Source organism: Lepus europaeus, chromosome 11 (assembly GCF_033115175.1).
Source record: "Lepus europaeus isolate LE1 chromosome 11, mLepTim1.pri, whole genome shotgun sequence".
Taxonomy (NCBI): Eukaryota; Metazoa; Chordata; class Mammalia; order Lagomorpha; family Leporidae; genus Lepus; species Lepus europaeus.
This window is the reverse complement of record NC_084837.1, coordinates 64,911,883-64,939,746: the sequence shown is the minus strand read 5'-3', so window position 1 is coordinate 64,939,746 and position 27,864 is coordinate 64,911,883. Positions and strand designations below refer to the sequence as shown.

General features: G+C 41.4%; 1 protein-coding gene across 4 annotated transcripts in view; it reads left to right on the top strand.

Annotated features, from left to right (window-relative positions):
• TTBK2 (tau tubulin kinase 2) overlaps positions 1–27,864 on the top strand; it is a 161,665-nt gene that overhangs the window by 30,162 nt on the left and 103,639 nt on the right. For 3 of the 4 annotated variants that reach the window (XM_062205751.1, XM_062205750.1, XM_062205748.1), the window contains one exon: positions 18,475–18,610. In XM_062205751.1, the coding sequence (XP_062061735.1) occupies positions 18,542–18,610 (69 nt within the window). In that variant the 5' untranslated portion in view covers positions 18,475–18,541. Of the gene's footprint in view, positions 1–18,474; positions 18,611–27,864 lie in introns of those variants that run through there. The other variant, XM_062205752.1, reaches the window with a different exon arrangement.

Below are 27,864 nucleotides of genomic sequence, written 5' to 3'. Positions count from 1 at the left end.
CCACAACTTAACTGTTGTGCTGCATGCCTGCCCTTAGAGTTTTATTCTTTCTTGGACTATTTCCTCCTAGTGCTTTTTAAAGTTTTCTTTGTTTAGATTTTCTATTTTTATACTAGATATCTTCCTTAAGTTTGCTAATCTGTGGTTATCCCTTTAAAAGTGAAGCTGTGGGATTTGTGTGTGTGTATATGTGTGTATGCTTGTTCTAACAGTATTCTTTTTTTTATTTTTATTTTTTATTTTTTTATTTTTTTGACAGGCAGAGTGGATAGTAAGAGAGAGAGAGACAGAGAGAAAGGTCTTCCTTTTTGCCGTTGGTTCACCCTCCAATGGCCGCTGCGGCCGGCACATCTTGCTTATCTGAAGCCAGGAGCCAGGTGCTTCTCCTGGTCTCCCATGCGGGTGCAGGGCCCAAGGACTTGGGCCATCCTGCACTGCCTTCCCGGGCCATAGCAGAGAGCTGGCCTGGAAGAGGGGCAACCGGGATAGACTCCGGCGCCCCAACCGGGACTAGAACCCGGTGTGCCGGCGCTGCAAGGCGGAGGATTAGCCTGTTAAGCCACGGTGCCGGCATTTTTTTTTTTTTAAAGATTTATTTTATTTATCTGAAAGTCAGAGTTACAAAGACAGAGAAGGAGAGTCAGAGAGAGATTGAGGCCTTCCATCCATTGGTTCACTCCCCAGTTGGCTGCAATGGCCGGAGCTGCACCCATCCGAAGCCAGAAGCCAGGAGCTTCTTCAGGGCTCCCACGCAGGTGCAGGGGCCCAAGGACTTGGACCATCTCTAGTGCTTTCCCAGGCCATAGCAGAGAGCTGGATCGGAAATGGACCAGCCAGGATGTAAACTGGCACTTATATGGGATGCTGGCACTGCAGTTGGCGGCTTCACTGGCTATGCCATAACACTGGCCCCCAGTATTCCTCTTTATAGGCTTATTTTGCTGGCTGATTCTTCTCTCTTCCTTAGAGGGTGCAAAGAGACAGGGAAAATGAGATATATTATTTAGGTTACATTTTACTCAGTACTCTTTTTAGTAGAATATTTTTCCCTCAGCTATAGCTGGTATCTTAGAAAGTACCCCTATTTTGCTTTTCTGTATGTCATCTCATAGACTAATGCTATGGTGAGAGAGGGACAGTCACTTAGCAGTGTGGTATAGGGGAAAACGATTTTGGAGTTTATTATCTTTTGAGGCACACAATTTATCCTTGTGTTTCAGTTACTTTTTTTTTTTTAAAGATTTATTTGAAAGGCAGAGTGACAGGGAGAGGGACTGAGGGGAGATCTTCCATCAGCTGCTTCACTCTTCAAATGGCTGCAGCAGCTGCCGGGACTGGATGAGGCTGAAGCCAGGAGCCTGGAACTCTATTTGAGTCTTCCATGTGAGTACAGGAGCCCAAGCACTTGGATCATCTTCCACTGTTTTCCCAGGCACATTAGCAGGGAGCTGGATCAGAAGTGGAGCAGCTGGGACTCAAACCAGTACCTATATGGGATGCCAGCTTAATGCTGTGCCCCAATGCTGGCTCAGTGATTCAAGTTCATTTTCATTTATACTTCCAGAGGTAGCTAGTCCTGCCAATTTCTGAACTTTCATGGATTTTTAGTGTAAATTAGGCTGCTCATTGGCCTTTTCCATTGCTGATGTGGGTTCAGGTTTTCCAGGTTTGTTTGATCAGTTATCTCTTTTACATATTCTATCTAAGTTTCAAACTTCTGCCACTGTTACCTCCTTATGTTTTTTTCATGTGAACAAGTGCTAAATGACAATGCCTGGCATACGTAGTATGTTCTTGGTAAACATGAGGGTACTTCAGAAAGTTTGTGGAAAATGGAATTAGCAGGCAAGTTTTTTGGGACAGACATTTGGCCCAGTAGTTACACACTAATTAAGATGCCCATGCCCTACATTGGAGCATCCGAGTTCAAAATCCAGCTCTAACTCTTGCCACCAGCTTCCTCCTAGTGCAGACCCTTGGATCTGTACTAGTATCAAGAAATTTCTTTAAATGGATCAAGAAATTGGGTTTCTGCTACTCACATGGGAGACTTGGATTGAGTTCCTGGCTCCTGGCTTTAGCTCTGGCATGGATAGCTATCACCCCTTTTCATTGTGGGCATTTGGGGAGTGAACTAGCTAATAGAAGCTTTCTCTTTCTGTCTCAACAAAAATATATATTTATGATGTGCAGTTTGATAATTCTTACATTTTTAGAAAAGATTTATTTTGTTTATTTGAAAGATAGAGTTACAGAGAAAGAGAGGGGCCAGAATCAGAGAGAGGTCTTCCATCTACTGGTTCACCTCCCAAATGGCTGCAACTGCCAGGGCTGGGCGAGGCTGAAACCAGGAGCTATGAGCTTCTTCTGGATCTCCCATGAGGCTACAGGGGCCCAAGCACTTGGGACATTTTTTGCTGCTTTCCCTGCAGTAACAGGGAGCTGGATCAGAAGTAAAGCAGCCAGGACTTGAACCAGTGTTCATATGGGATGCTGACATAACCGGCACACGTAACCCTCTATGTCACAATGCCAGCCCTGTGATAATTCAATACATGTATTCAATGTGTACAGATCACATCAGGGTAATTAGCATTGTCCTCTGTTGTTACTACTAGTTAAGATTATTAACAGTAAATTTTTTTTTTCAAAACACAAAAACAAATCGGTAAGAAGATTGACATTGTTTTATATTTTTTCAAATCTCTCTCTCTCATTGAAAGGCAGAGTTACAGAGAGGCACAGGCAGAGGCAGAGAGAGAGAGAGTCTTCCATCTGCTGGTTCATTTCCCAAATAGCTGCAGTGGCTAGAGCTGAGCCAATCTGAAACCAGGAGCCTGGAGCTTCTTCCAGGTCTCCTATTTGAGTGCAGGGGTCCAAGGACCTCGGCCATCTTCTACTGCTTTCCTAGGCACATTGCAGGGATCTGGATTGGAAGTGGAGCAGCTGAGACTCAAACCAGTGTCCATATGGGATACCAGCACTGTAGGCAATGGCTTTACCTGCCATGCCACTGTGCCAGCCCCTTTTCAAGTAACTTTGATGCCTGGCATGATAGACAACAGCTGGATTCTCATACTTTGCATGTATTCTATTGAAATCTGTTCCTTTGGTTGAGGTATATGAAGAAAATACAATCTCATACAAGTACATAGCTGGAAAAGGGTGGAGTATTTTATTAGCATTTTTATACATTATAAAAATATTTTAATCTACTTGAAAGAGTTTCAGAGAGAAAAAGAGAGGGGGAGATATTTTTTTTTCTTTTTTAAAATATTTATTTATTTACTTGAAAGTCAGAGTTATACAGAGAGAAGGAGAGGCAAAGAGAGAGAGGTCTTCCATCATTTGGTTCACTCCCCAATTGGCCATAACGGCCAGAGCTGTGCTGATCTGAAGCCAGGAGCCTGGAGCTTCTTCTGGGTCTCCCACATGGGTGTAGGGGCTCAAACACTTGGGCCATCTTCTACTGCTTTCCTAGGCCATAGCAGAGAGCTGGATCGGAAGTGGAGTAGCCTGGACTCAAACTGGCGCCCATCTGGGATGCCAGTGCTGCAGGCAGTGGGCCTTACCCACTACGCCACAATGCCAGCCCCTGGTGGGGGGTGAGTGGGGGAGGGTGAGATCTTTCATCTGCTGATTCACTCCCCAAATACCTACAATAACCAGGAACCTGGAAGTCCATCCAGGTTTCCCACATGGGCAGCAGCGGCCCAAGCACTTGAACCATCATCTACTGCCTCCCAGGATGTGTTAGTTAGAAAGCTGGATCAGAAGCAGAGGGAGGATTCCAACTAACACTGCACTATAGGATGTGGGTGTCCAAAGTGGTAATTTAGCCCATTGTGCCACAATGCCTCCCCCACTTTTTACAAATTTTAAATATTTTATTTAAAAAATTAGTATGTAATAAATGAACTTTTGTGGGTATATAGTTCTAGGAGCTCTAACATGTATAGATTCACGTAACCCTCAGTATAGTCATACCTATTCATAGTAATTCCTCATGCTAGCTCCAATATTACCAAAAACTTTTTCGTACTATTCTTTTTATAGTCTTAGCCTCACTTTACTACTTTATTTTGTGTTAAGATTTATTTATTTATTTGGAAATCAGAATTACAGAGAGAGATGGAGAGATGGTGATGGAGAGAGGGAGAGGGAGAGGGAGAGAGAGAGAGGGAGAGAAAGAGAGAAAGAGAAAGAGAGAATCCTCTATCTGTTGGTTCACTCCCCAAATGGCCGGAGGCAGAAGCCAGAAGCTCCATCATGTTCTCCCACATGGGTGCAGTGACCCAAGCACTCGAACCTTCCTGACGTGCCACAGCATTGTTCTCCTAAAAGAACAGTTTGAATTTGTGTCTGTCATTTTCTCATTTTCAAATTGAATCATTTATGGGTCCAGTGTTGTGGCAAAGTAGGTAAAGTCACTGCCTGCAACTACAGCATCCCATATGGGTGCTGGTTCATGTCCTGGCTGCTCCACTTCCGATCCAGCTCCCTGCTAATGGCCTGGGAAAGCAACAGAAGATGATCCAAGTGTTTAGGCCCCTGCCACCCATTGGAAGACCTGGGTGAAGCTCCTGGTTCCTATCTTTGGCCTGCCCATTCCTGGCTATTGTGGCCATCTGGGGAATGAACTAGTGGTTGGAAGATCTATCTCTCTGTCTGTTTCTCCTCTTCTCTCTGTCACTTTGTCTTTCAGATAAATAAGTAAATAAATCTGGGTTAAAAGTTGAATGTTTTTTTCTTACTGTTGATTTTTTTTTTTAATTTGAAAGATAGTTGGAGAAGAGGGAGAGGTATCTCCTATCTACTTGCTATTCATTCCCTAAATGCCTATAACAAGCTGGGGTTGGTCCAGAAGCTGAGAACTCATTCTGGGTCTTCCATGTGAGTGGCAGGGACCCAACTACTTGAGGGTCACTTGTTGCTTTCCAGGGTATGAATTAACGAGGAGCACTGGGATTAGATCCTGGAGCTGAACCCGATGCAGGCATCCCAGCTGGTGTCTTAACTGCTATGCCAAATTCCTCTCCCCTCTTTACTATTGAATTTTAATAGTTCTTTGTATGTTTGGGATAAAAGCTTTTGCTTGGTTACATGATTTTGCAGACATTATTCTCCTAAACTGTAACTTGTCTTAATTTTCTTAATAATGTCTTTCATGGACTGAAATTTTTGAATTTTAGTGAATTTTAGTTTATCAGGTTTTTTTTCATATATGAGTTGTACTTTTGGTGCAAAAACTATTTTTTTTAAAAAGAAACTACTTTAAAACTCACAAAATATTTTCATATAAGTTTATTTCTAAAAGTTGTATATTTTACATTTAGAACTATACTACATTAAGTTTTGTATGAGGTATGATGTTTTGTTTTTTACATGTGATGTGTAGTTGTTCCAACACCATTTGTTAGAAAGACTGTCTTCTTTTTTTTTCTTTAAGATTTGTTTATTATTTGAAAGGCAAAGTTACAGAGAGACAGAGTCAGATTGCGAGAGGGGCCTCCATCTGCTGAGAAGACTGTCTTTCTATACATCTTTGCATCTTTGTCAATAATCAGTTGACCAGAATAGGCAAATCCACAGAGACAAAGTAAATCAGTGATTTCCAGGGGCTGACTTTAGTGGGTGTAGGGTTTTTTTTTGGGGTGGTAAAAGTATTCTAGAATTAGATTGTGGTTGGTGGTTAAATAATTTCATGAATCTACTACAAATCAGCAAATTGTATAATTTAAAATGGTGAATTTTGTGGTATGTGAATTATATTTACATGTAAAAAAAGAACTTCAGATTAATTGGTTATATTTATATAGATCTATTTTAAGACTTTTTATTCTGTTATCTTTATTTCTGTCCCTTAGATTACTATATATAATGTCTTAAAATCATGTGGCATAATTCCTGCAGCTTTTTTGCTTTTCAAAAAATATTTTGGATATTTTTTGCTTATCCATGTAAGTTTTAGAACAAATTATCCACAGAATCTAGGCACAGAGATTGTTTTGTGGAATGGTTTTAAATTACACATTCAACTTTGTGCTGTGTCTTCATTTTTGCAGGCATGCTGTTCATTTTACTATTATCCTCTTTCTTACAATATTATGTGGGATGTGATCAACAGTCCCTTTCTATATTCACGTCTATTTCCTGTACATTTAAAAGTTTTATTCATTGATTGATTTTATTTGAAACTTTGAGAGGAGACTGGAAGAGAGAGACAGAATGAGAGATCTCTCGTCTTCTACTTCTCAACCCAAATGCCTGCAATGGCTGAGGCTGGGGAGCCAGTTAATCAACCTTGGTTTCCCATATGGGAGGCAGGGACCCAGCCATTTGATCCATCATCTGCTTCCTGATAGGTTATACATTACTAGGATCTAGAATCAGGATTGGAGATAGGACTCTGGTTTAGGTACTTCAGAGTAAAATGCAGGCATCCAAAGTGGCATCTTAATTCTACATCAAATACCTACTACTGCCTGTGCTTTTAAGCACATTTTGTAACATTAAAATACTATTAGCTCAATTGACACTATAGACCAAATAGACGTACAGAGCCTTCCATCCGACAGCCATAGAGTACACATATTTCTCCCCAGTGCACAGAATTTTTTCTAGGACTGACCATATGCTGGGCCATAAAGGGAGCCTCAGAAAATTCAAAAAATTGAAATTATACCATGTATCGTCTCAGACCACAATGCATTGAAGCTTGAAATCAACAACTCAAGAATCTCTGCATCATATGCAAACACATAGAGAATGAACAACATGATTATGAATGAACAGTGGGTCATGGAAGAAATAAAAAAAATCAGGCCAGCGCCGTGGCTCACTAGGCTAATCCTCTGCCTGCGGCACCGGCACACCGGGTTCTAGTCCCGGTCGGGACGCTGGATTCTGTCCTGGTTGCTCCTCTTCCAGTCCAGCTCTCTGCTGTGGCCCAGGAAGGCAGTGGAGGATGGCCCAAATGCTTGGGCCTTGCACTCGCATGGGAAAGCGGGAGGAGCACCTTTCTCCTGGCTTCGGATCGGCGCAGCACACCGGCCACAACGCACTAGCCGTAGAGGCCACTTAGGGGGTGAACCAATGGAAAAAGGAAGACTTTTCGCTCTGTCTCTCTCTCTCTTTCTGTCTAACTCTGCCTGTCAAAAAAAAAAAAATTTAAAAATTTAAAAAAAGAAAAGTCAAAAAATTTCTAGAAACAAATGAAAATGACAATACAACTTATCAAAATTTGTGGGATACAGCAAAAGCAGTGCTAAGAGGAAAGTTTATAGCACTTGGTGTCTACATCAAGAAACTGGAAAACTACCAAATAAATGATCTCTCTATGCACCTCAAGGATCTAGAAAAACAGCAGCAAACAAAACCCAAATCCAGTAGAAGAAAAGAAATTATCAAGATTAGAGAGGAAATCAACAAAATTGAAACCCAAAAATTAAAATACAAAAGATCAGCAAAATGAAGAGCTACTTTTTTGAAAAAATAAACAAAATTGACACACCATTGGCCCACTTAACAAAAAAAAAAAAAAAAAAGAGAGAGAGAAGACTCAAATCAGTAAAATTATAGATGCTAATGGAAATGGAACAACAGACACCACAGAAATAAAAAGAATCATCAGAAACCACTACAAAGAGCTGTTTGCCAACAAATTGGGAAACCTAGAAGAAATGGATAGATTGCTGGACACATACAACCTACTGAAACTGAGCCATGAAGACATAGAAAACCTAAATAGACCCATAACCATGAAAGAAATTGAATCAGTAATAAACACGCTACCAAAAAGGAAGAGCCCAGGAGTGGATGACTTTACTGCTGAATTCTACCAGACATTTAAAGAACAACTAATTCCAGTTCTTCTCAAATTACTCAAAACAATTGAAAGGGAGGGAGTCCTCCCAAATTCTTTCTATGAAACCAATATCACCTTAATTCCTAAACCCAGAAAAGATGCAACAGAGAAAGAAAACTATAGACCTATCTCCCTGATGAACATAGACGCAAAAATACTAAATAAAATCCTGGCCAACTGAATCCAACTACACAACAGAAACATCATTCACTTGGACCAAGTGGGATTTATCCCTGGTATGCAGGGATGGTTCAACCTTGGAAAATCAATCAATGTGATACATCACATTAACAAATTGAGCAGCAAAAATCATATGATTATCTCAATAGATGTAGAGAAAGCATTTGACAAAATACAATACCCTTTCATGACGAAACTCTAAGCAAATTGGGTTTAGAAGGAACATTCCTCAACACAATTAAGGCAATTTATGACAAACCTATGGCCAACATTATATTGAATGCAAAAAGTTGAAGGCATTTCCATTGAAAACTGGCACCAGATAGGGATGCCCATTCTCACAATTGCTATTCAATATAGTCCTAGAAGTTTTAGCCAGAGCCAAGTGGCAAGAAAAAGAAATAAAAGGGATACAATTGGGAAAGGAGGAAGTCAAATTATCCCTATTTGCAGATGACATGATTCTGTATATAGGGGATCCAAAAGACTCTACTAAGAGACTATTGGAACTCATAGAAAAGTTTGGTAAAGTAGCAACATACAAAATCAGTGCACAGAAATCAACAGCCTTTGTATACACAGACAATGCCATGGCTGAGAAAAACTTCTAAGATCAATCCAATTCACAGTAGCCACAAAAACAATCAAGTACCTTGGAATAAATTTAACCAAGGATGTCAAAGATCTCTATGAGGAAAATTACAAAATTTTAAAGAAATAGAAGACACACACAAAAAAACATCTGCCATATTCATGGATTGGAAGAATTAATATCATCAAAATGTCCATTCTTCCAAAAGCAATTTATAGGTTCAGTGCTATACCAATCAGAATACCAAAGACATTCTTCACAAATCTAGAAAAAATGATGCTGAAATTCATATGGAGGAACAGGAGACCTTGAATAGCTAAAGCAATCCTATACAATAAAAACAAAGCCAGAGGCATCACAATTCCAGACTTAAGACATACTACTGGGAAGTTATAATCAAAACAGCCTGGTACTAGTGCAAAAACAAATGGATAGATGAATGGAACAGAATAGAAGCATTGGAAATTAATCCAAACATGTACAACAAATTCATATTCGACAAAGGAGCTAAAACCAACCCCTGAACAGGGACAGCCTCTTCAACAAATGGTGCTGGGAAAACTGGATGTCCACATGTCAAAGTATGAAGCAAGACCCCTACCTTACACCATATACAAAAATCCACTCAACATGGATTAAAGATCTAAATCTATGCCATGACACCATCAAATTAATCGAGAGCATAGGGGAAACCCTTCAAGACATTGGAACAGGCTAAGAATTCCTGTAAAAGACCCCAAAGGCACAGGTAGTGAAAGCCAAAATGAACAAATGGGATTACCTCAAATTGAGAAGTTTCTTTACAGCAAAAGAAACAGGAAAGTGAAGAGGCAACTGACAGAATGGGAGAAATTATTTGCACACTACATAACTGTTAAAAGGTTAATAACCAGAATCTATAAAATGATCAAGAAACTCCACAGTAACAAAACAAACAACCCAATAAAAAGATGGGCTAAGGACCTTAACAGGCATTTTTATTTTAACTTTTATTTAATGAATATAAATTTCCAATGTACAGTTTATGGATTACAGTGGCTTCCCCCTCCCATAACTTCCCTCCCACCCACAACCTCCCCTCTCCCGCTCCCTCTCCCCTTCCATTCACATCAAGATTCATTTTCAATTCTCTATATACAGAAGATCAATTTAGTATATATAAAGTAAAGATTTCAACAGTTTGCACCCACATAGAAACACAAAGTGAAACCTACTGTCTGAGTACTAGTTATAGCATTAAATCACAATGTACAGCACATTAAGGACAGAGATCCCACATGAGGAGCAAGTGCACAGTGACTCCTGTTGTTGACCCAACAAATTGACACTCTAGTTTATGGCGCCAGTAACCACCCTAGGCTCTCGTCATGAGTTGCCAAGGCTATGGAAGCCTTCCAAGTTCGCCAACTCTGATCATATTTAGACAAGGTCATAAAAGACAGGGTGAGGATAGTAACCAATGATCCTAAGAGTGGCATTAACCAGGTCTGAACAATTATACAGCATTAAGTGGGGAAGAGGACCATCAGTACACACAGGTTGGGAGTAGAGCCATTGGTGGTAGAGTAGAGGTTATGATTACGAAGGAATGAGGCCCAAGTGTGCTAGACAGGGTCTAGAACAAAGGACAGAGTCATTATTAGAGGAGCTAAGAAAGGTGCTGTCTAAGCTACAATTAAGTTTTCTGATTGAGAGGCAAATAGAACCTGATAGAAGGGGCTTGATAATAATCTGGTGGGCTTTAGGCCTTGTAAGTTAAAAGGCCCAGACCTATGTATCTCTTCACATGGGGTACATCCTAAGGGAGGTGTGAACCTCCTGGGGGAAGGCACCCTGTTGACTTTCATTACTTGGCTGGCCTGGGAGGAGAGCTGGCCAGGTAAAGGCAGGGGGCATACTAACAAGAAATTTACAGTTCTGCCTTCAATGTTGCTGACCCTACTTGGCCGTCCCCTCAGCTGCAGTGGTCACTTTGGAAGTTGGGCTGAGTGAAGGGCTTTTCAGCTTCGAGCCAATAAGATCAGTGGCTCTGACCTGGGCATCCTTCGACTCCAGGGCAGGTCCATTTCCAGTGATCCAACTCTTGGCAGAGCTGCCAGGGCTCTTCACAAGCTGACTTCTGTTGAAGCCCAGGCTTACCACATTGAAAGCCACTGTAGTAGACTTGCCTGTTGGGTCTCCTTGAGGGCAGATTCCTGTACAGATCAGCCATTAATAGGCCTGCCACCCATTGCTTCTGATGCCGAGCTTTCTTTTCCTCCTGGTTTGTGTTAAAGCAGACCAGAGGTTGCAAGTCAAGGGAGTGCCCAAGTCCCATCCCTAATCTTCGGTGGCCTGAACTACAAGTCTATAGTCACAGGCATGTTCTGTAGTAGTTTTTCTAAGGTAGACAATGCCCATGAGGAAAATTATATTCTCACTTAAAAACTTTCTTTCCCTTTGGTCTGAAAGGGAGGTTTTTTCTACTTACTGTTTACTTCACTGATGGCAAAGTAAATCTAGCTATGAGATTATTATTTAAGCTCTTATTTTGGCTATGCTATTACAGAAAAATGTTAGCCATCTCTTTTATAGGGTCTAAAGATTAAATTGTGCGTCCTACAGATTCCTTCATAATAGAATTGGTTTCCTACCTTGAAGAGAATAGAGAAATGAAAGAACAAGTTGGGCTTAGAATAGAGAAATGAGGGAGCAAGTCCTAGATCGCTTGCTGACAATAGCAATATTACATGAATACTTAGCAAACAGTTTCAACCATTAGATAACAACTTAAGAAAACATTTACCAGAAGGTCCAGTGCCCTCTATAAATTTTAAGAATCATGTATTTGGAAATACCTCTTAAATATCTAACATGGTGTAGTTTGTTTAACCAGTAAACTTAAGCACAACCATATAAAATGTTTTTAGTTTCTTTCTACCAACAAGTCTAAAACATATGATACACAGATTCAGGTCACACGAATTAAAATGTATCTTTGATTAATTTTAGCAGCTTAAATTTATGGACAATCTTATCTATAAGCCAATTAAAATGAAATTCTTAATAAAATTTTCCCATGTGGACATACAATATGTACACACATATAACATAGCATAATAGACCAATATAGCAATTTTAATACTAGCTTTTAAAATCTTTAACTCTTTTTGTAGATTGCCAATTGATTTGAATTGCTTTTTGTTTTTAGTAACCTCAGTTAACCATACTTTCTCTCAGTTGGTACTGTTAATACATTATTGGCTTCATCTGTTTACAGAGCCATCCCAGAGTACTGAAGACAATAGAGGTGGCTGGAAAAAGTCCATAGGAACCTATAGGAGGACAGCTAAACACAGAACCAACAACGCTTTAGTTTTATGAGCAGCACATCATATATAACTGTGGATGACAAAAGACTTTAAGTTGCCATGTTTAAAATTATAAACTCATCAACCAACAAGAGGCACTTGCTTACTTCACAGTATTTTTGAAAGCATCTGTAGGATTTTACAAGTATTTAACCCTTTAGGCCTCTGGGGCTTTCTCATTAAGATAACTATCATGTCTAGTAACACAAGATCATTAGACTTTTTAATTCTCAAACATTTGTATTAATAGCATTTTCCATTATAGAAACTTAAAATTTAGTACCATGTCACATCTTGACAGTCCTTCTAATATAATCCAAATAGCCTGATTAGTTGGTGTCTCTATAAGATGAGAGACATAGGTCCTTCGATTTTTTCAGTTGGGCCCAAACTGGAAAAAGCAAAGTCCAAGATTTAGTGGAAATTTTAGAGTCCAGATTGTTTGAAACTTTGATTTTTTGAATGAACAGGCATTTTTCAAAAGAGGAAATCCAAATGGCCAACAGACACATGAAAAAATGCTCAGGATCTCTAGCCAACAGGGAAATGCAAACCAAAAGCACAGTGAGGTTTCACCTCACCCCAGTTAGAGTGGCCCTCATACAGAAATCAACAAACAACAAATGCTGGAGAGGATGTGGGGAAAAGGGCACCCTAACCCACTGTTGGTAGGAATGTAAATTGGTAAAGCCGCTGTGGAAAACAGTGTGGAGATACTTTAAAAATCTGAATATAGACCTACCGTATGATGCAGCCATTCCACTACTGGGAATTTACCAAGGGAAATGAAATCAGTAAACAAAAGAACTATCTGTACCTCCATGTTTATTGCAGCTCAATTCACAATAGCTAAGACATGGAATCAACCTAAATGTCCTTCAACCGAAGACTGGATAAAGAAATTGTGGGATATTCAGGTCCTTGGCCCATCTCTTAAGTGGGTTGTTTGTTCTGTTGTTTTGTGGATTTTCTTGATTTCTTTGTAGATTCTGGTTATCAACCCTTTATCTGTAGTATAGTTTGCAAATATTTTTTCCCATTCTGTCGGTTGCCTCTTCACTTTCCTGACTGTTTCTTTTGAAGTACAGAAACTTCTCAATTTGATGCAATCCCAAATGTTAATTTTGGTTTTGACTGCCTGTGCTCCTGGGGTCTTTTCCAAGAAGTCTTTGCCTGTACCTATATCTTGCAGGGTTTCTCCAATGCTCTCTAATAATTTGATGGTTTCGGGTCATAGATTTAAGTCTTTAATCCATGTTGAGTGAATTTTTGTGTAAGGTGAAAGGTAGTGGTCTTGCTTCAAGCTTCTGCACGTGGAAATCCAATTTTCCCAGCACCATTTATTGAATAGGCTGTCCTTATTCCAGGGATTAGTTTTGGATCTTTGATCAAATATAAGTTGGCTGTAGATGTTTGGATTGATTTCTGGTGTTTCTATTCTGTTCCATTGGTCTATCCATCTGTTTCTGTACCAGTACCATGCTGTTTTGATAACAACTGCCCTGTAGTATGTCCTGAAATCTGGTATTGTGATGCCTCCGGCTTTGTTTTTGTTGTACAAGATTGCTTTGGCTATTCGAGGTCTTCTGTGTCTCCATATGAATTTTAGCATCATTTTTTCCAGATCTGAGAAGAATGTCTTCGGTATCTTGATTGGTATTGCATTGAATGTATAAATTGCTTTTGGGAGAATGGACATTTTGATGATATTGATTCTTCCAATCCATGAGCATGGAAGATTTCTCCATTTTTTGGTATCCTCTTCTATTTCTTTCTTTAAGGTTTTGTAGTTTTCATCGTAGAGATCTTTAACGTCCTTGGTTAAGCTTATTCCAAGGTATTTGATTGTTTTTGTAGCTGTTGTGAATGGTATTGATCTTGGAAGTTCTTCCTCAGCCGTGGCATTGCCTGTGTATACAAAGGCTGTTGATTTTTGTGCATTGATTTTATATCCTGCTACTTTGCCAAACTCTTCGATGAGTTCCAGTAGTCTCTTAGTAGAGTTCTTTGGGTCCCCTAAATAATCATATCATCTGCAAAGAGGGATAGTTTGAGTTCTTCCTTCCCAATTTGTATCCCTTTAATTTCTTTTTCTTGCCTAATAGCTCTGGCTAAAACTTCCATAACTATATTGAATAGCAGTGGTGAGAGTGGGCATCCCTGTCTGGTACCAGATCTCAGCAGAAATGCTTCCAACTTTTCCCCATTCAATAGGATGTTGGCCGTGGGTTTTTCATATATTGCACACATGAAAAAATGTTCAAGATCACTAGCAATCAGAGAAATGCAAATCAAAACCACAGTGAGGTTTCACCTCACCCCGGTGAGAATGGCTCACATTCAGAAATCTACCAACAATAGATGCTGGAGAGGATGTGGGGAAAAAGGGACACTAACCCACTGTTGGTGGGAATGCAAACTGCTAAAGCCACTATGGAAGTCAGTCTGGAGATTCCTCAGAAACCTGAACATAACCCTACCATACAACCCAGCCATCCCACTCCTTGGAATTTACCCAAAGGAAATTAATTTGGCTAATAAAAAAGCCATATGCACATTAATGTTTATTGCAGCTCAATTCACAATAGCTAAGACCTGGGACCAACCCAAATGCCCATCAACAGTAGACTGGATAAAGAAATTATGGGACATGTACTCCATAGAATACTATACAGCAGTAAGAAACAATGAAACGCAGTCATTTGCAACAAGATAGAGGAATCTGGAAAACATCATGCTGGGTGAATTAAGCCAGTCCCAAAGAGACAAATATCATTTGTTTTCCCTGATCGGCGACAACTGAGCACCAAAGGGGAAACCTGTTGAAGTGAAATGGACATTATAAGAAACAATGACCTGATCAGCTCTTGTCCTGACTCTAGATGTACAATGTAATACTTTATCCTTTTTAGTATTTGTTGTTGTTGTTGTTGTTGTTCTAGTACTAGTGGTTGAACTCTGTAATAAACACACAATTATTCTTAGGTGTTTAAATTTTAACTGAAAAGTGATCCCTGTTAAATTTAAGAGTGGAAAAAGAGAGGGAGGAGATGTACAATTTGGGACATGCTCAATCAGACTTGCCCCAAATGATGGAGTTAGAAATGTGCCAGGGGATTCCAATACAATCCCATCAAGGTGGCATGTACCAATGCCATCTCACTAGTCCAAGTGATCAATTTCAGTTCACAATTGATGGCTCTGATAGGTCTAAGAGTCAAAGGGATCACACAAACAAGACAAGTGTCTGCTAATACTAACTGATAGAATCAAAAAGGGAGAGAAAGATCCAACATGGGAAGTGGGATACACAGCAGACTCATAGAATGGCAGACGTCCTAAACAACACTCTGGCCTCAGAATCAGCCTTTAAGGCATTCGGATCTGGCTGAAGAGCCCATGAGAGTATTGTAGGCATGGAAAGCCAAGATACCATGGGAAAAATAAAAAAGAAGAAGACCTAAATGAAAGATCTCTGCGAGTGAGATCCCAGTGGAAAGAATGGGGCCATCAAAGAAGGAGGTACCTTTCTCTGAAGGGAGGAGAGAACTTCCACTTTGACTATGACCCTATCGGAATAAGATCAAAGTCAGCGAACTCTAAAGGCTTCCATAGCCCTGACAACTCATGAATAGAGCCTAGGGAGATTACTGATGCCATGAACAGGAGTGTCAAATTGTTAAGTCAGCAACAGAAGTCACTGTGTACTTACATCCCATGTGGGATCTGTCCTTAATGTGTTGTCTAATGTGCAGTGATGCTATAACTAGTACTGAAACAGTATTTTTACACTTTGTGTCTCTGCGTGGGTACAAACTGATGAGATCTTTACTAATTATATACTGAATCGATCTTCTGTATATAAAGATAATTGGAAATGAAAAAAAAAAACCTGGTGTTAAATTGGAAATGGCATAGAAAATTAATTTTAAAAAAATATTATGTAGGATCTCTGTCTTTAATGTGCTGTACACTCTTATTTAATGCTATAACTAGTACTCCAACAGTAATTTTTTTTACTTTGTGTTGCTATATGGGGGCAAACTGTTGAAATTGTTACCTAATATATACTAAACTGATCTTCTGTATATAAAGAGAATTGAAAATGAATCATGATGTGATTGGAAGGGGAGAGGGAGCAGGAAAGGGGAGGGTTGTGGGTGGGAGGGAAGTTTTGGGAGGGGGAAGCCATTGTAACCCATAAACTGTACTTTGGAAATTTATATTCATTAAATAAAAGTTTAATTTAAAAAATGACAAAAAAAAAAAAAGAAATTGTGGGATATGTACACTATGGAATACTATACAGCCGTAAAAAAGGGAAGAAATCCGGTTCTTTGCAACAAAATGGAGCAAGCTGGAAAACCTCATACTTAGTGAGATAACCCAGTCCCAAAGAGACAAACACCATATGTTCTCCCTGATTTGGGAGAATTATAGCACAGCTAAAATGAAATATATAGAAGCGAAATTGTCACTTTTAGAATCAATGTCTTCAAGAATCATTGACCTGATAGTTGAGGGACAGTTTACAATTGTTACTTTTTACTGTGTGTATCCTTTTTGTTTTGTTTTGTTGTTTTTTTTCTTTGTTGTCCTTCTTTCTCATTTCTCTACTTCACACTACATGCTGAACTCTCTGTGTGATACAGAGTTAATTATATGTATTTTAAGGCAATTGGGAAAAGATCCCATTTAAAAATAAGAGAGGGAAGGCTGGTGCCACGGCTCAATAGGCTAATCCTCCGCCTGTGGTGCCGACACCCCAGGTTCTAGTCCCAGTTGGGGCGCTGGATTCTGTCCCAGTCGCTCCTCTTCCTGTCTGGCTCTCTGCTGTGGTCTGGGAGTGCAGTGGAGCATGGCCTAAGTGCTTGGGCCCTGCACCCGCATGGGAGACCAGGAGAAGCACCTGGCTCCTGGCTTTGGATCAGCATGGTGTGCCGGCCACAGTGCACCGGCCACAGCAGCCATTGGAGGGTGAACCAACGGTAAAGGAAGACCTTTCTCTCTCTGTCTCTCTCTCTCTCTCACTGTCCACTCTGCCTGTCAAAAAATAAAAAAAATAACAGAGGGAATAAGAGATGGAGGAGGTAGTCTAAAGCTGTAAAAAAAAAAAAAAGTAAAGTTATACATACAAGCATATAGACTTAGCCTTACCTGTCAAGGTACAGCCTAAGAACTAATCATGGGGCTCCAAACCCATAAGAATTGATGGTATAAACTCCATTTTCATTGTTAAAATGATAATATTAAACGTTAAAGGCAACAGATAGATTGGTCTAAGTTTAAAAGGGATGATATAAATAACATCAAATACCCTGTAAAAATAATAGAATTAAAAGGAAGGAAGGACCAACATGGGAAGCAGTCCACACAGCAGACTCCTAGAATAACTTCCACAGTAAATAACACTCTGACCTCAGAATCAACCCATAAGGCTTCCTGGTTGGGCTGAAAGGCCTGCAAGAGCATCTCAGGCATGGAAAGACAAGACTCTGTGACTAAAAATATCTTACACGGAGCATCTGTGCGAGACCTCAGAGGAAAGGAAGGGTCATCAAAGAAGGAGACACTCTGCAGGGAGAGGAGAACATCCACTTTCCTTATGGCCGCATCCAAATACCGACAGTCTGTGGTCACAAAAGGCCTCCAAAGCCTTGGCAGCCCATGACAAGAGCCTCGGGTGATCACTGATGTCATAAAAAAAAAAAAAAAAGAGTGTTAATTGTTAAAGGAACAACAGTAGTCAATGTGCACTTGCTCCCTGGGTAGGATCTCTTTCCCTGTTGAGTTGCAATATGAGAATGGACTGCAAATTCTCTCCCCAAACTGTACTCTCTATGTTGTGTGTGGGCATGGGTGCAAATTGTTGAAGTCTATGAATAGCATAGAGTTGGTCCTCTGTATATAAAGTCATACTAAAAATGATCCATAATGAAGAAGGAGATGGGAGAGGGAATGGGAGGTGGGATGGGAGCGGGGTGGGGTGGGGGGACTATGGGGGAGAGAACCATTATATTCCTGAAGTTGTATCTATGTAAAAATGCATTCATTAAATAAAAATTTAAAAATGAAAAAAAAAAAGTACTATTAGCTCTAGTGACATTGCTCTAACTTACAATGGTTAAACTGTAAGCTGTAGTAAATTAGGTATCATGTCTTTTTCTTCAGCAAAGGATATTGGTCTCCCTGGATCAGGTGCCATTGACACCATGTAGTCTTGTAATCTCAGTTATTTTAAAAATCTGTGTTGAAATGATGGTTTTCATAGTGTTTAGCTATTCTACTGGGCATTTGTAATGGAATGATACATGCTTTTGAAAATATTTGTATTGGGCAGGTTTTGGTACTGGGTTTTTGAGTTTTCCCCTTTCCAATAAAACATCCTAATTAACATGCAGGATCAGCAGGGTTTCTTGGTGCTAGAATGTTATTTTTGTTAATTAGTTAGCCTTGATATGCTGCTACTGTTTCTTTTGTTTTAGGTTAAATGGAAACCACCCCTGGGAACTGGATGCCTGTGTAGCTGTTCTGCCACATCAGTATATTGCAATGAGTGGGGGAGGAGAGCAGCCGGATATCCTCAGTGTTGGCATCTTGGTCAAAGAGAGATGGAAAGTGGTGAGTGTACATCTCAGGGTGTAAATGTGTGTGCGCGTTTATACGTATATGGACAGGAGTAACTTTTGGTATTGTGATAAAAATAGCATTTTAGTAGGAAATAAATATTGCTTATATGACTTGTTATTTTTCCATAATTAAATTCTGTTTATACTTTAAAAAAAAAAGATTTATTTATTTATTTGAAAGGCAGAGTTACAGAGAGGCAGAGGCAGAGGCATCGAGAGAGAGGTCATCCATCCGCTGGTTCACTCCCCAGATGGTTGCAACAGCCAGAGCTGACCCAATCCAAAGCCAGGAGCCAGGAGCTTCTTCCAGGTCTCCCACATGGTTGCAGGGGCCCAAGGACTTGGGCCATCTTCTACTGCTTTTCCAGGCCATAGCAGAGAGCTGGGTCATAAGTGAAGCAGCTGGATCTCAAACCAGCGCCCATATGGGATATGGCACTGCAGGAGGTGACTTTACCTACTACGCTACAGTGCCAGCCCTGTTTATACTTTAATTCTTACTATCGCTTCATGCAGTGCTAAATTTTCCTAACTTCAATAGCTAACATCTAGTAAGGTAAATAAAAATGTACTTAGGGAAAGAAAAATATGTTTGAAAATAAAATGAACTATTCTTTCCTTTTTAATGTTTTATTAAAGAAAATTGTAAGTATACATAAAAACAGAATGATTTAATGAACCTCAGTGTACCCATGCTCTAGCTTAAACAGTCATAAACTTATAGTTTATTTATTTATCTATTTGGAAGACAGAGGGAGAGAGGGAGAGAGAGACACATACACAGACAGATCTCCCATCTGCTGATTCACTCTCCAGTTACCCCAACAGCTAGGGCTGGGCCATGCCCAGGTTAGTCTGGGTTTCCAACATCAGCGGCAGTGACTCACCTCCTTGAACTGCTGCCTCCCAGGGTGAGAGCATTAGCAGGAAGCTGGAATCGGGAGCAGAGCTGAGTTTCCAACCTGGGCATCCTGATATGGGATGTCGTCATCACAAACAGCATCTTAACTACTAAGCCACTACTCACTCTATAGTTATTTCTGCCTCATTGGTTCTATCTTCCTCCTAGAATGTTTTTTGAAGATTTATTTATTTATTTGAAAGGCAGAGTTACAGAGAATGGGAGAAGACACACACACACACACACACACAGAGAGGGAGGGAGGGAGGGAGGGAGGGAGGGAGAGAGAGAGAGAGAGAGAGAGAGAGAGAGAGAGAGAGAAATCTTATATCTGCTGGTTCCCTTTCCTAATGGCCATAAGGGCTGGGGCTGGGCCAGGCCAAAGCCAGGAGCTGGGAGCTTCATCCAGGTCTCCCATGTGGGTGCAGGGGCTCAAACACTTGGGCCATCCTCTGCTGTTTCTCCCAGGCCATTAAGAGGGATTTCGATTGGAAGTGGAGTTGCTGGCACATGAACTGGTGGTGCTCCTATATGAAATGCTGGAATTGCAGGTGGTGGCTTTACTTGCTATGCCACACACTGATTCTCTCCTAGAATATGTTAAAGCAGTCTTTGCCCTAGAATTCTTTAACAAAAATAGCATTATCACCCCTAGAAAAACAGTAAGTTTCTGAATATTGCTACATATCCTCTCAGTTTCTACATTTCTTTGATTTTGTAAATTTTTTTTTAACTTTTTTTTTTTTTTTTTTTGAGAGGCAGAGTGGATAGTGAGAGAGAGAGAGACAGAGAGAAAGGTATTCCTTTTTGCCGTTGGTTCACCCTCCAATGGCTGCTGCGGCCGGCACATCTTGCTTATCCGAAGCCAGGAGCCAGGTGCTTCTCCTGGTCTCCCATGCGGGTGCAGAGCCCAAGCACTTGGGCCATCCTCCATTGCCTTCCTGGGCCATAGCAGAGAGCTGGCCTGGAAGAGGGGCAACCGGGATAGAATCCGGCGCCCCAACCGGGACTAGAACCTGGGGTGCCGGCGCCGCAAGGTGGAGGATTAGCCTGTTAAGCCATGGTGCCGGCCTGATTTTGTAAATTATTTTTTAACAGTTTTGATCAAGATCCAAATAAGGTCTGTATTCTACAATTGGTTGACATCCCTTAAGTTTCTTTTTAATTTCTAGAATTCTGTTCATTCCCCTCTCTCATTTTCCTTAAAATTTATTTAACAAAGAAACTAGGTGGTTTGTCTGTAGAGTTTGTCGCTGTTGGGGCCTGTTGTGGTGTAGCGGGCTAATCTACCACCTGCAAGGACAGTGTTCTATCTGAGTGCTAGTTCCAATCCTGGCTGCCGCACTTCTGAACCAGAATCTTGATTAGATCAGCTTGTTTTTTGAAGTGGGGCTTCCCCCTTCCCACCATGAGTGTTGCTGCGGGCTTTCACTAGGAAGCAAGTTATTTCTCACTGTTAGTACCTGTTTATGATATTGCCTAGATCTATTAATTTGAGATTGTAAATTGGTGAAATTCTGTCATTCTTTTGTTTATTAGCTGAAATAAATCCATAAAGAAAAAATTCCTGTCATCAACTATTTGATTATGCTGAGATACAGTTTGGTTAAAAAGTAAAATAAATATTTGCTTTTTTTTTTTTTTTAAGATTCATTTCTTTATTTGAAAGGCAGAGTTACAGAGAGAAAGAAGGAGAAACAGAGAAAGAGATCTTCCATCTGCTGGTCCACTACCCAAATGGCTGCAACAATGAGGGCTGGGCCAGGCCACAGGAGCTTCATCTGGGCCTTTCATGTGGGTGGCAGGGGCCCAAACACTTGGGCCATCTTCCACTGCTTTCTCAGACACATTAGCAGGAAGCTAGATTGGGAGTGGAGCAGCTGGGACACAAACTGTTGCCCTTATGGGATGCTGGCATCTCATGTGGTGGATTAACCCGCTATACCACAACTCTGACCCCTTCTTTTTCTTTTTTTCAAAAATACTTATTTATTTATTTAAAAGGGGGGCCGGCACTGTGGTACATTGGGTTACCGCCCTGGCCTGAAGCGCTGGCATCCCATATGGGCACTGGTTCGAGACCCGGCTGCTCCACTTCCTGTCCAGCTCTCTGCTATGGCCTGGGAAAGCAGTAGAGGATGGCCTAAGTCCTTGGGCCCCTGTTCCCACATGGGAGACCAGGAAGAAGCTCCTGGCTCTCGGCTTCAGATCGGCACAGCTCCGCCTGTTGTGGCCATCTTGGGAGTGAACCATCGAGACCTCTCTCTCCCTCTTTCTTTCTCTCTCTCTGCCTCTCCTCTCTCTGTGAAACTCTGACTTTCAAATAAATAAATAAACCTTAAAAAAAAAAAAAGAGAGAGAGACAGGAAGGTACAGAAAAAGAGACATCTTCCATCTACTGGGTCACTCCCCAAATGGCTACAGCAACCAGATTTGGTCCAGGCTGAAGCCAGGAGCCTGGAACTCCATACTGGTCTCCCACATCTGTGGCAGGAAGCCAAGTACTTGGGCCATCTTCCACTGTCTTCCCAGGTGCATTAGCAAGGTTCCTTTTTTTCCTTAACTTTCTTAGTTTTCAAAATAATGAATAAATCCTTCAATTCCCTAAAAATGACCAATGAGATTTATTTTTCAATATAATTAAGAATTCATGGATTTAAACATTTTTAATGTGTTTTAGTCTGTTGTGGTTCTTATCCTTATAAATACTCACATTGTCTCCTTTGATTAAGGGAATACCCTTTAAGTTGTTTCTTGAGTTCATTTAACATGGGCCCAGTTGTCTTTTTTTGTTTTGTTAAATATTTATTTTTTTTATTTGAAAGGCAGAGTTAGAGAGAGGCAGAGGCAGACAGAGAGAGAGAAGTCTTCCATCCACTGATTCACTCCCCAGATGGCCACAACGGCCGGAGCTGGGCCGATCTGAAGCCAGGAACCAGGAGCTAGGAGCTTCTTCTGTATCTCTAATGCAGGTACAGGGACCCAAGCACTTGGGCCACCCTCCGCTGCTTCCCCAGCTCATAGCAGAGAGCTGGATTGGAAGTGGGGCAGCCAGGACTTGAAATGGTGCCCATATAGGATGCTGGTACTGCAGGTGGCGGCTTTACCTGCTACGCCACAGTGCCGACCCTGTCCCAATAGTCTTTTAATGGCTTTCTTGCCCTATACTTGGAACTTCCTATCCCTCTAAGAGTACTTATTTCTTAAAGGAGCTGTTTTTGCTTGGTGTACCTTTAAATATCTTTTATTGCTACCCAATCTTTGACAACAACAGTTTTGTACCATTAGCAGATTTCACAACACAATTTTACTAGTTTCCTTGCCCTATCAACAGATTGGTACAGTGTGTTCTGCTGATTAGATAAGTCAGCAGGCTTTGAGATTTCTTGGACCTAATATAAGAAAAGAACCATGTCATCATCATGAGTTAGTGCAAGGAGATTTCCAGCAGTTTGTAATCTTTTATGTGAGTCAGACATGAGTGTTGCTTTGGTGGGAGCCTTGTACTCAATACTGTTAGAAAGGTTGGCCATTCTCCAGTAAGCATATCAAAAGGGGACAAGTGAAACTCTATTTGGCATCATTCCCCTCTCCTGATAATTGGAGCTATATATTTTTTAACTTTTCTGCCAAATTTGGGGTATATTTGGTGGTGACATTTTTAATAGGAAATCACAGACTCATTGTTAAGAGTACTGCTTTGGTTACCTGTTATCTAACAAACCAAATCAAATTAAAGGCTTAAACCAATCTTGTGCACAGTTTTGTTTATTAAGAATTTGAGAAGAGTTTCCTTGAGTGATTTATCTCTTAGCTATGTGGCACTAGCAGGATTGGTTGGTTTGAAGATTCACTTCCAAATGACTTTTTTTTTTTTTTAAGATTTATTTAATTATTTGGAAGTCAGAATCATACAGAGAAAGAAAGAGAGGCAGAAAGAGAGAGAGATCTTCCATCCACTGGTTCACTCCCTAATTGGCTGCAATGACCTGCTGTGCTGATCCGAAGCCAGCAGCCAGGAGCTTCCTCTGGGTCTCCCACACAGGTGCAGGGGCCCAGGGGTTTGGGCCATCACAGCAGAGAGCTGGATTGGAAGTGAAGCTGCTGAGACTTGAACTGGCACCATTATGGGATGCCAGCACTGCAGGTGGCGGCTTTACCCGCTATGCCACAGCGCTGGCCCCCAAAATGACTTCTTTGCTTCCTTCTCTGCTACCTTGGGGCTCCTTACCTCTCCCATATACCCCAAACGTGGTGGTTCATTGTTAGGACATCCCCATTTGGCTTTGGCTTCTCAAAGTGCTTATACTTAAGTAGTGGTTGGCTTTCAAGAGGAAATGGAAGGACTAGTGTTGTGGCCCAGTGGATTAAGCCACAGCCTGTGATACTGGCATCCCATATGAGTACCAGTTTGAGTCTGGCTGCTATACTTTTTTTTTTTTTTAAGATTTTTCATTTATTTATTTGACAGGCAGACTTACAGACAGTGAGAGATAGAGAGAGAGACACAGAGAGAAAGGTCTTCCTTCCGTCGGTTCACTCCCCAAGTGGCCGCAATGGTTGGAGCTGTGCCTATCCGAAGCCAGGAGCCAGGTGCTTCCTCCCAGTCTCCCATGCGAGTGCAGGGGCCCAAGCACTTGAGCCATCCTCCACTGCTTTCTGAGGCCACAACAGAGAGCTGGACTGGAAGAGGAGCGACCAGGACAGAACTGATGCCCATATGGGATGCCGGCGCCGCAGGCAGAAGATTAACCTAGTTGGTTAAAGGCTATCCTCAGAATTGACACAGTGTCACTTTCCCATGGTGAAAGCAATCATGAGATTCACTGAGATCTAAGGGAGTGGGAAAATGGACTGTGTTCCTTAACTGGGGAGAGACAAAGTAATATTGCCTTCTCTATGTGAAAGTTCTTCAAGAATGGGTGATATTTTGTTGGCCTTCTTTTGGAAAATATAATATTTTAAAAATATTTATTTATATATTTGTTTGAAAGGCAGAGTTAGAGAGGGGGAGAGAGAGAGAGAGAGATCTTCCATCCACTGGTTCACTCCCCCAATAGCTGCCACAGCTAGGGCTGGACCAGGCTGAAGTCAGGTCCTACATCCTAGTCTCCTACATGGGTGGCAGGTGCCCAAGTATGTGTGCCATATTCTGCTTCTTTCCTGTGCACATTAGCAGGGAGCTGGATAGAAAGTAGAGCAGCCAGGACTTGAACCAGTGCCCATGTGGATGCCCACATTACAGGCAGTGGCTCCTCCTGCTACACCACAATGCCAGCCTCAGAAAATACAATCTGATACAAACCTTACCTCTATTCTTTCTCTAATCTGCGTACCTTCATTGTACTAAATTGCCCTGTCTCTTCACCTTATAAACATTTATAATGTTTTAAAGCTTTGTCAAGCCAATAAAAAAAATAACCCTCTCTAATGTTCAAATGGTATCATAGGAATAGACTAAGGAGCACACTTTTGTTCAGCCTAGACTTTTTTTCATTCTGTCATTTCGTGAGGTTTTTCGTGAGGTAAAACATGAAGATACTTCTCATCAGTCTTTAATTAGAAGAACATCCCTTTGGTACTGTTTATGGGTTTCTTTCTTTTTTTTTTTTTTTTTTGACAGGCAGAGTGGACAGTGAGAGAGAGACAGAGAGAAAGGTCTTCCTTTGCCGTTGGTTCACCCTCCAATGGCCGCCGTGGCTGGCGCGCTGCAGCTGGCGCACTGCGCTGATCCGATGGCAGGAGCCAGGTGCATCTCCTGGTCTCCCATGGGGTGCAGGGCCCAAGCACTTGGGCCATCCTCCACTGCACTCCCTGGCCACAGCAGAGAGCTGGCCTGGAAGAGGGGCAACCGGGACAGGATCGGTGCCCTGACCGGGACTAGAACCTGGTGTGCTGGCGCCGCAAGGCGGAGGATTAGCCTAGTGAGCCATGGCGCCGGCCCAATGTTTATGGGTTTCTTTACTTACACTGGGCTTTGTTTAATGGACCAAGATACAAGGAATCAGAAGTAACAATTAGGGCTTCACAAAGAGCAGTTTACTCAACTGAATGGTTCTGGAACATTTTTTTAACCCCAAGCTAATTATGTAACGGGTCCTCATAGTATTCCTTTCTGATCACCAAACAAAAATAAAGGATTATGGCTCACATACAAGATAATAAAAAGTTATAAACAATAATTATGTAGTTAGCACTTTGCCATATGCTATGAGGGATACAAATAAGTAGGACAAATGGCACTCTCTTTGAAGAAGTTTAGTTTCTCTGTGGTGGAGTAAGACATAGACAAAGCAAAGTTAGAAAGTAGTATAGTAATACAAGTAGAGGCTGAGGAATGGCCTGGTGAAATGATAGAGTGATTAGATAAGTAATTTCCATAGGAATTCAGACAAGAAATAAACCTAGATCCAGTAATCAGTAAAGATACAGTGGAGAAGTTAGTGGGACACGAACCAGTGCTCTTTGTGATGTTTAGGATTTACAATCTTATGCCTGTAAGTGATGATTTCTAATGAAAGGCTAATTTCTTGCCATATCACTTTTTAAAAAAAAAAGATTTATTTTACTTGAAAGTCAGAAGGAGAGGGAGAAGGAGAGAGAGAGAGAGAGAGAGAGAGAGAGAGAGAGATGTCTTCCTGTCTTCCATCGTCTGGTTCATTCCCCAGTTGGCTACAATGGCTGGAACTGCGCCGAACCAAAGCCAGGAGTTTCTTCCTGGTCTCCCACGTGAGTGCAGGGGCCCAGGGGCTTGGGCCATCTTCTACTGCTTTCCCAGGCCATAGCAGAGAGCTGGATAGGAAGTGGAGCAGCCAGGACTCGAACCAGCACCCATATGGGATACTGGCACTGCAGGCGGCAGCTTTACCCACTATGTCACAGCGCCAGCCCCACCATATCTTTCTTGAAATATATCATCTACCCTCACTCATCCCAATTGTCCTGAGCTTTCCATGTTCATTTGTCACTAGCTCTTCAGAACTTTGTTGTGTTACTCAGACACAGATCCTTGAGGTGGGCATTTGGCCTAGTGATTAAGAGACCGCTTGGGATGCCTGCATCCAATACCCAGAGTGCCTGGTTCATGTCAGCTTTATTCCTGCTTCCAGCTTCTGGCTAGTGCATACTCTGCAAGGCAGCAGATGATGGCACAAGTAGTTGGGTCGCTTCCACCCATGCAGGAAACCCAAATTGAATTCCTAGCTCCAACTTCTGTTTGGTTTGCCACAACTGAAGACATTTAAAGAATGAATCAGCATTTGGGAGATCTTTCTGTGTACTTATTTTTGTGTCTGTCTGCCTTTTACATACGAACACACACACACACACAAATCTTGATATGCCCAGTTAAGCTAACACATTTTATCTGGAAAAATATTAAGTGTTTGATGAAAGTGAGTAGAGCTTACTCTTATTTGAATATATGTAAAAATGCATTCTGAATTCGGGAATAGTTTAGAACAGGAGCTCTTTGCCTGCTTTCTGTAGTTGTCAGGAGCCTCACAGAGGAGAGTAAATGGTGGTGAGAGGACTTGGGTGCTAGCTGTCCCATCCCTACGTCTAAATCCCCACCATAGCATACACCATTTAGTTCCAGGTAAGATTTCAATTGGCAGAAGGATTTTCTGATTTAAAAAGTCTGCAGGGGATTCATTTGGCACAGGGGTTAAGCTGCTGCTTAGAATGCCCATACCCCATATTGGAGTGCCTGGTTCAAGTCCCTGCTCCACTTCGTGTTCCAGCTTCTGGCTAATATGCACCTGGAGGTGGTAGTGATGACTCAAGTACTTAGGTTCCTGTACATGTAGGAAACAAATTGAGATACGAGCTCCTGGCCAGAAATGGGGAGTGAACCACTGGATGGAAGATCTCTCTCTCTCTCTCTCTCTCTTTTTTTTTTTTTTAATTTGACATGTAGAGTTATAGACAGTGAGAGAGAGAGACAGAGAGAAAGGTCTTCCTTCCGTTGGTTCACTCCCCAAGTGGCTGCCACAGCTGGCACTACGCCAATCCATAGCCAGGAGCCAAGTGCTTCTTCCTGGTCTCCTATGCGGGTGCAGGGCCCAAGCACTAGGGCCATCCTCCACTGCCCTCCTGGGCCACAGCAGAGAGCTGGACTGGAAGAGGAGCAACCAGGACTAGAAGCCGGTGCCTATATGGGATGCTGGCACTGCAGGCAGAGGATTAGCCAAGTGAGCCATGGAGCCAGCCCCAGATCTCTCTCTTTATCTCTGTCTATATTTCTGTTTCTGCGTTTCTCTGCCTCTCAAATAAATTCAAGAAGAGAAATTTAAAAAATCTGCAGATAATTGCCCTATAATTAAAATAATACATCTTGTATTGAA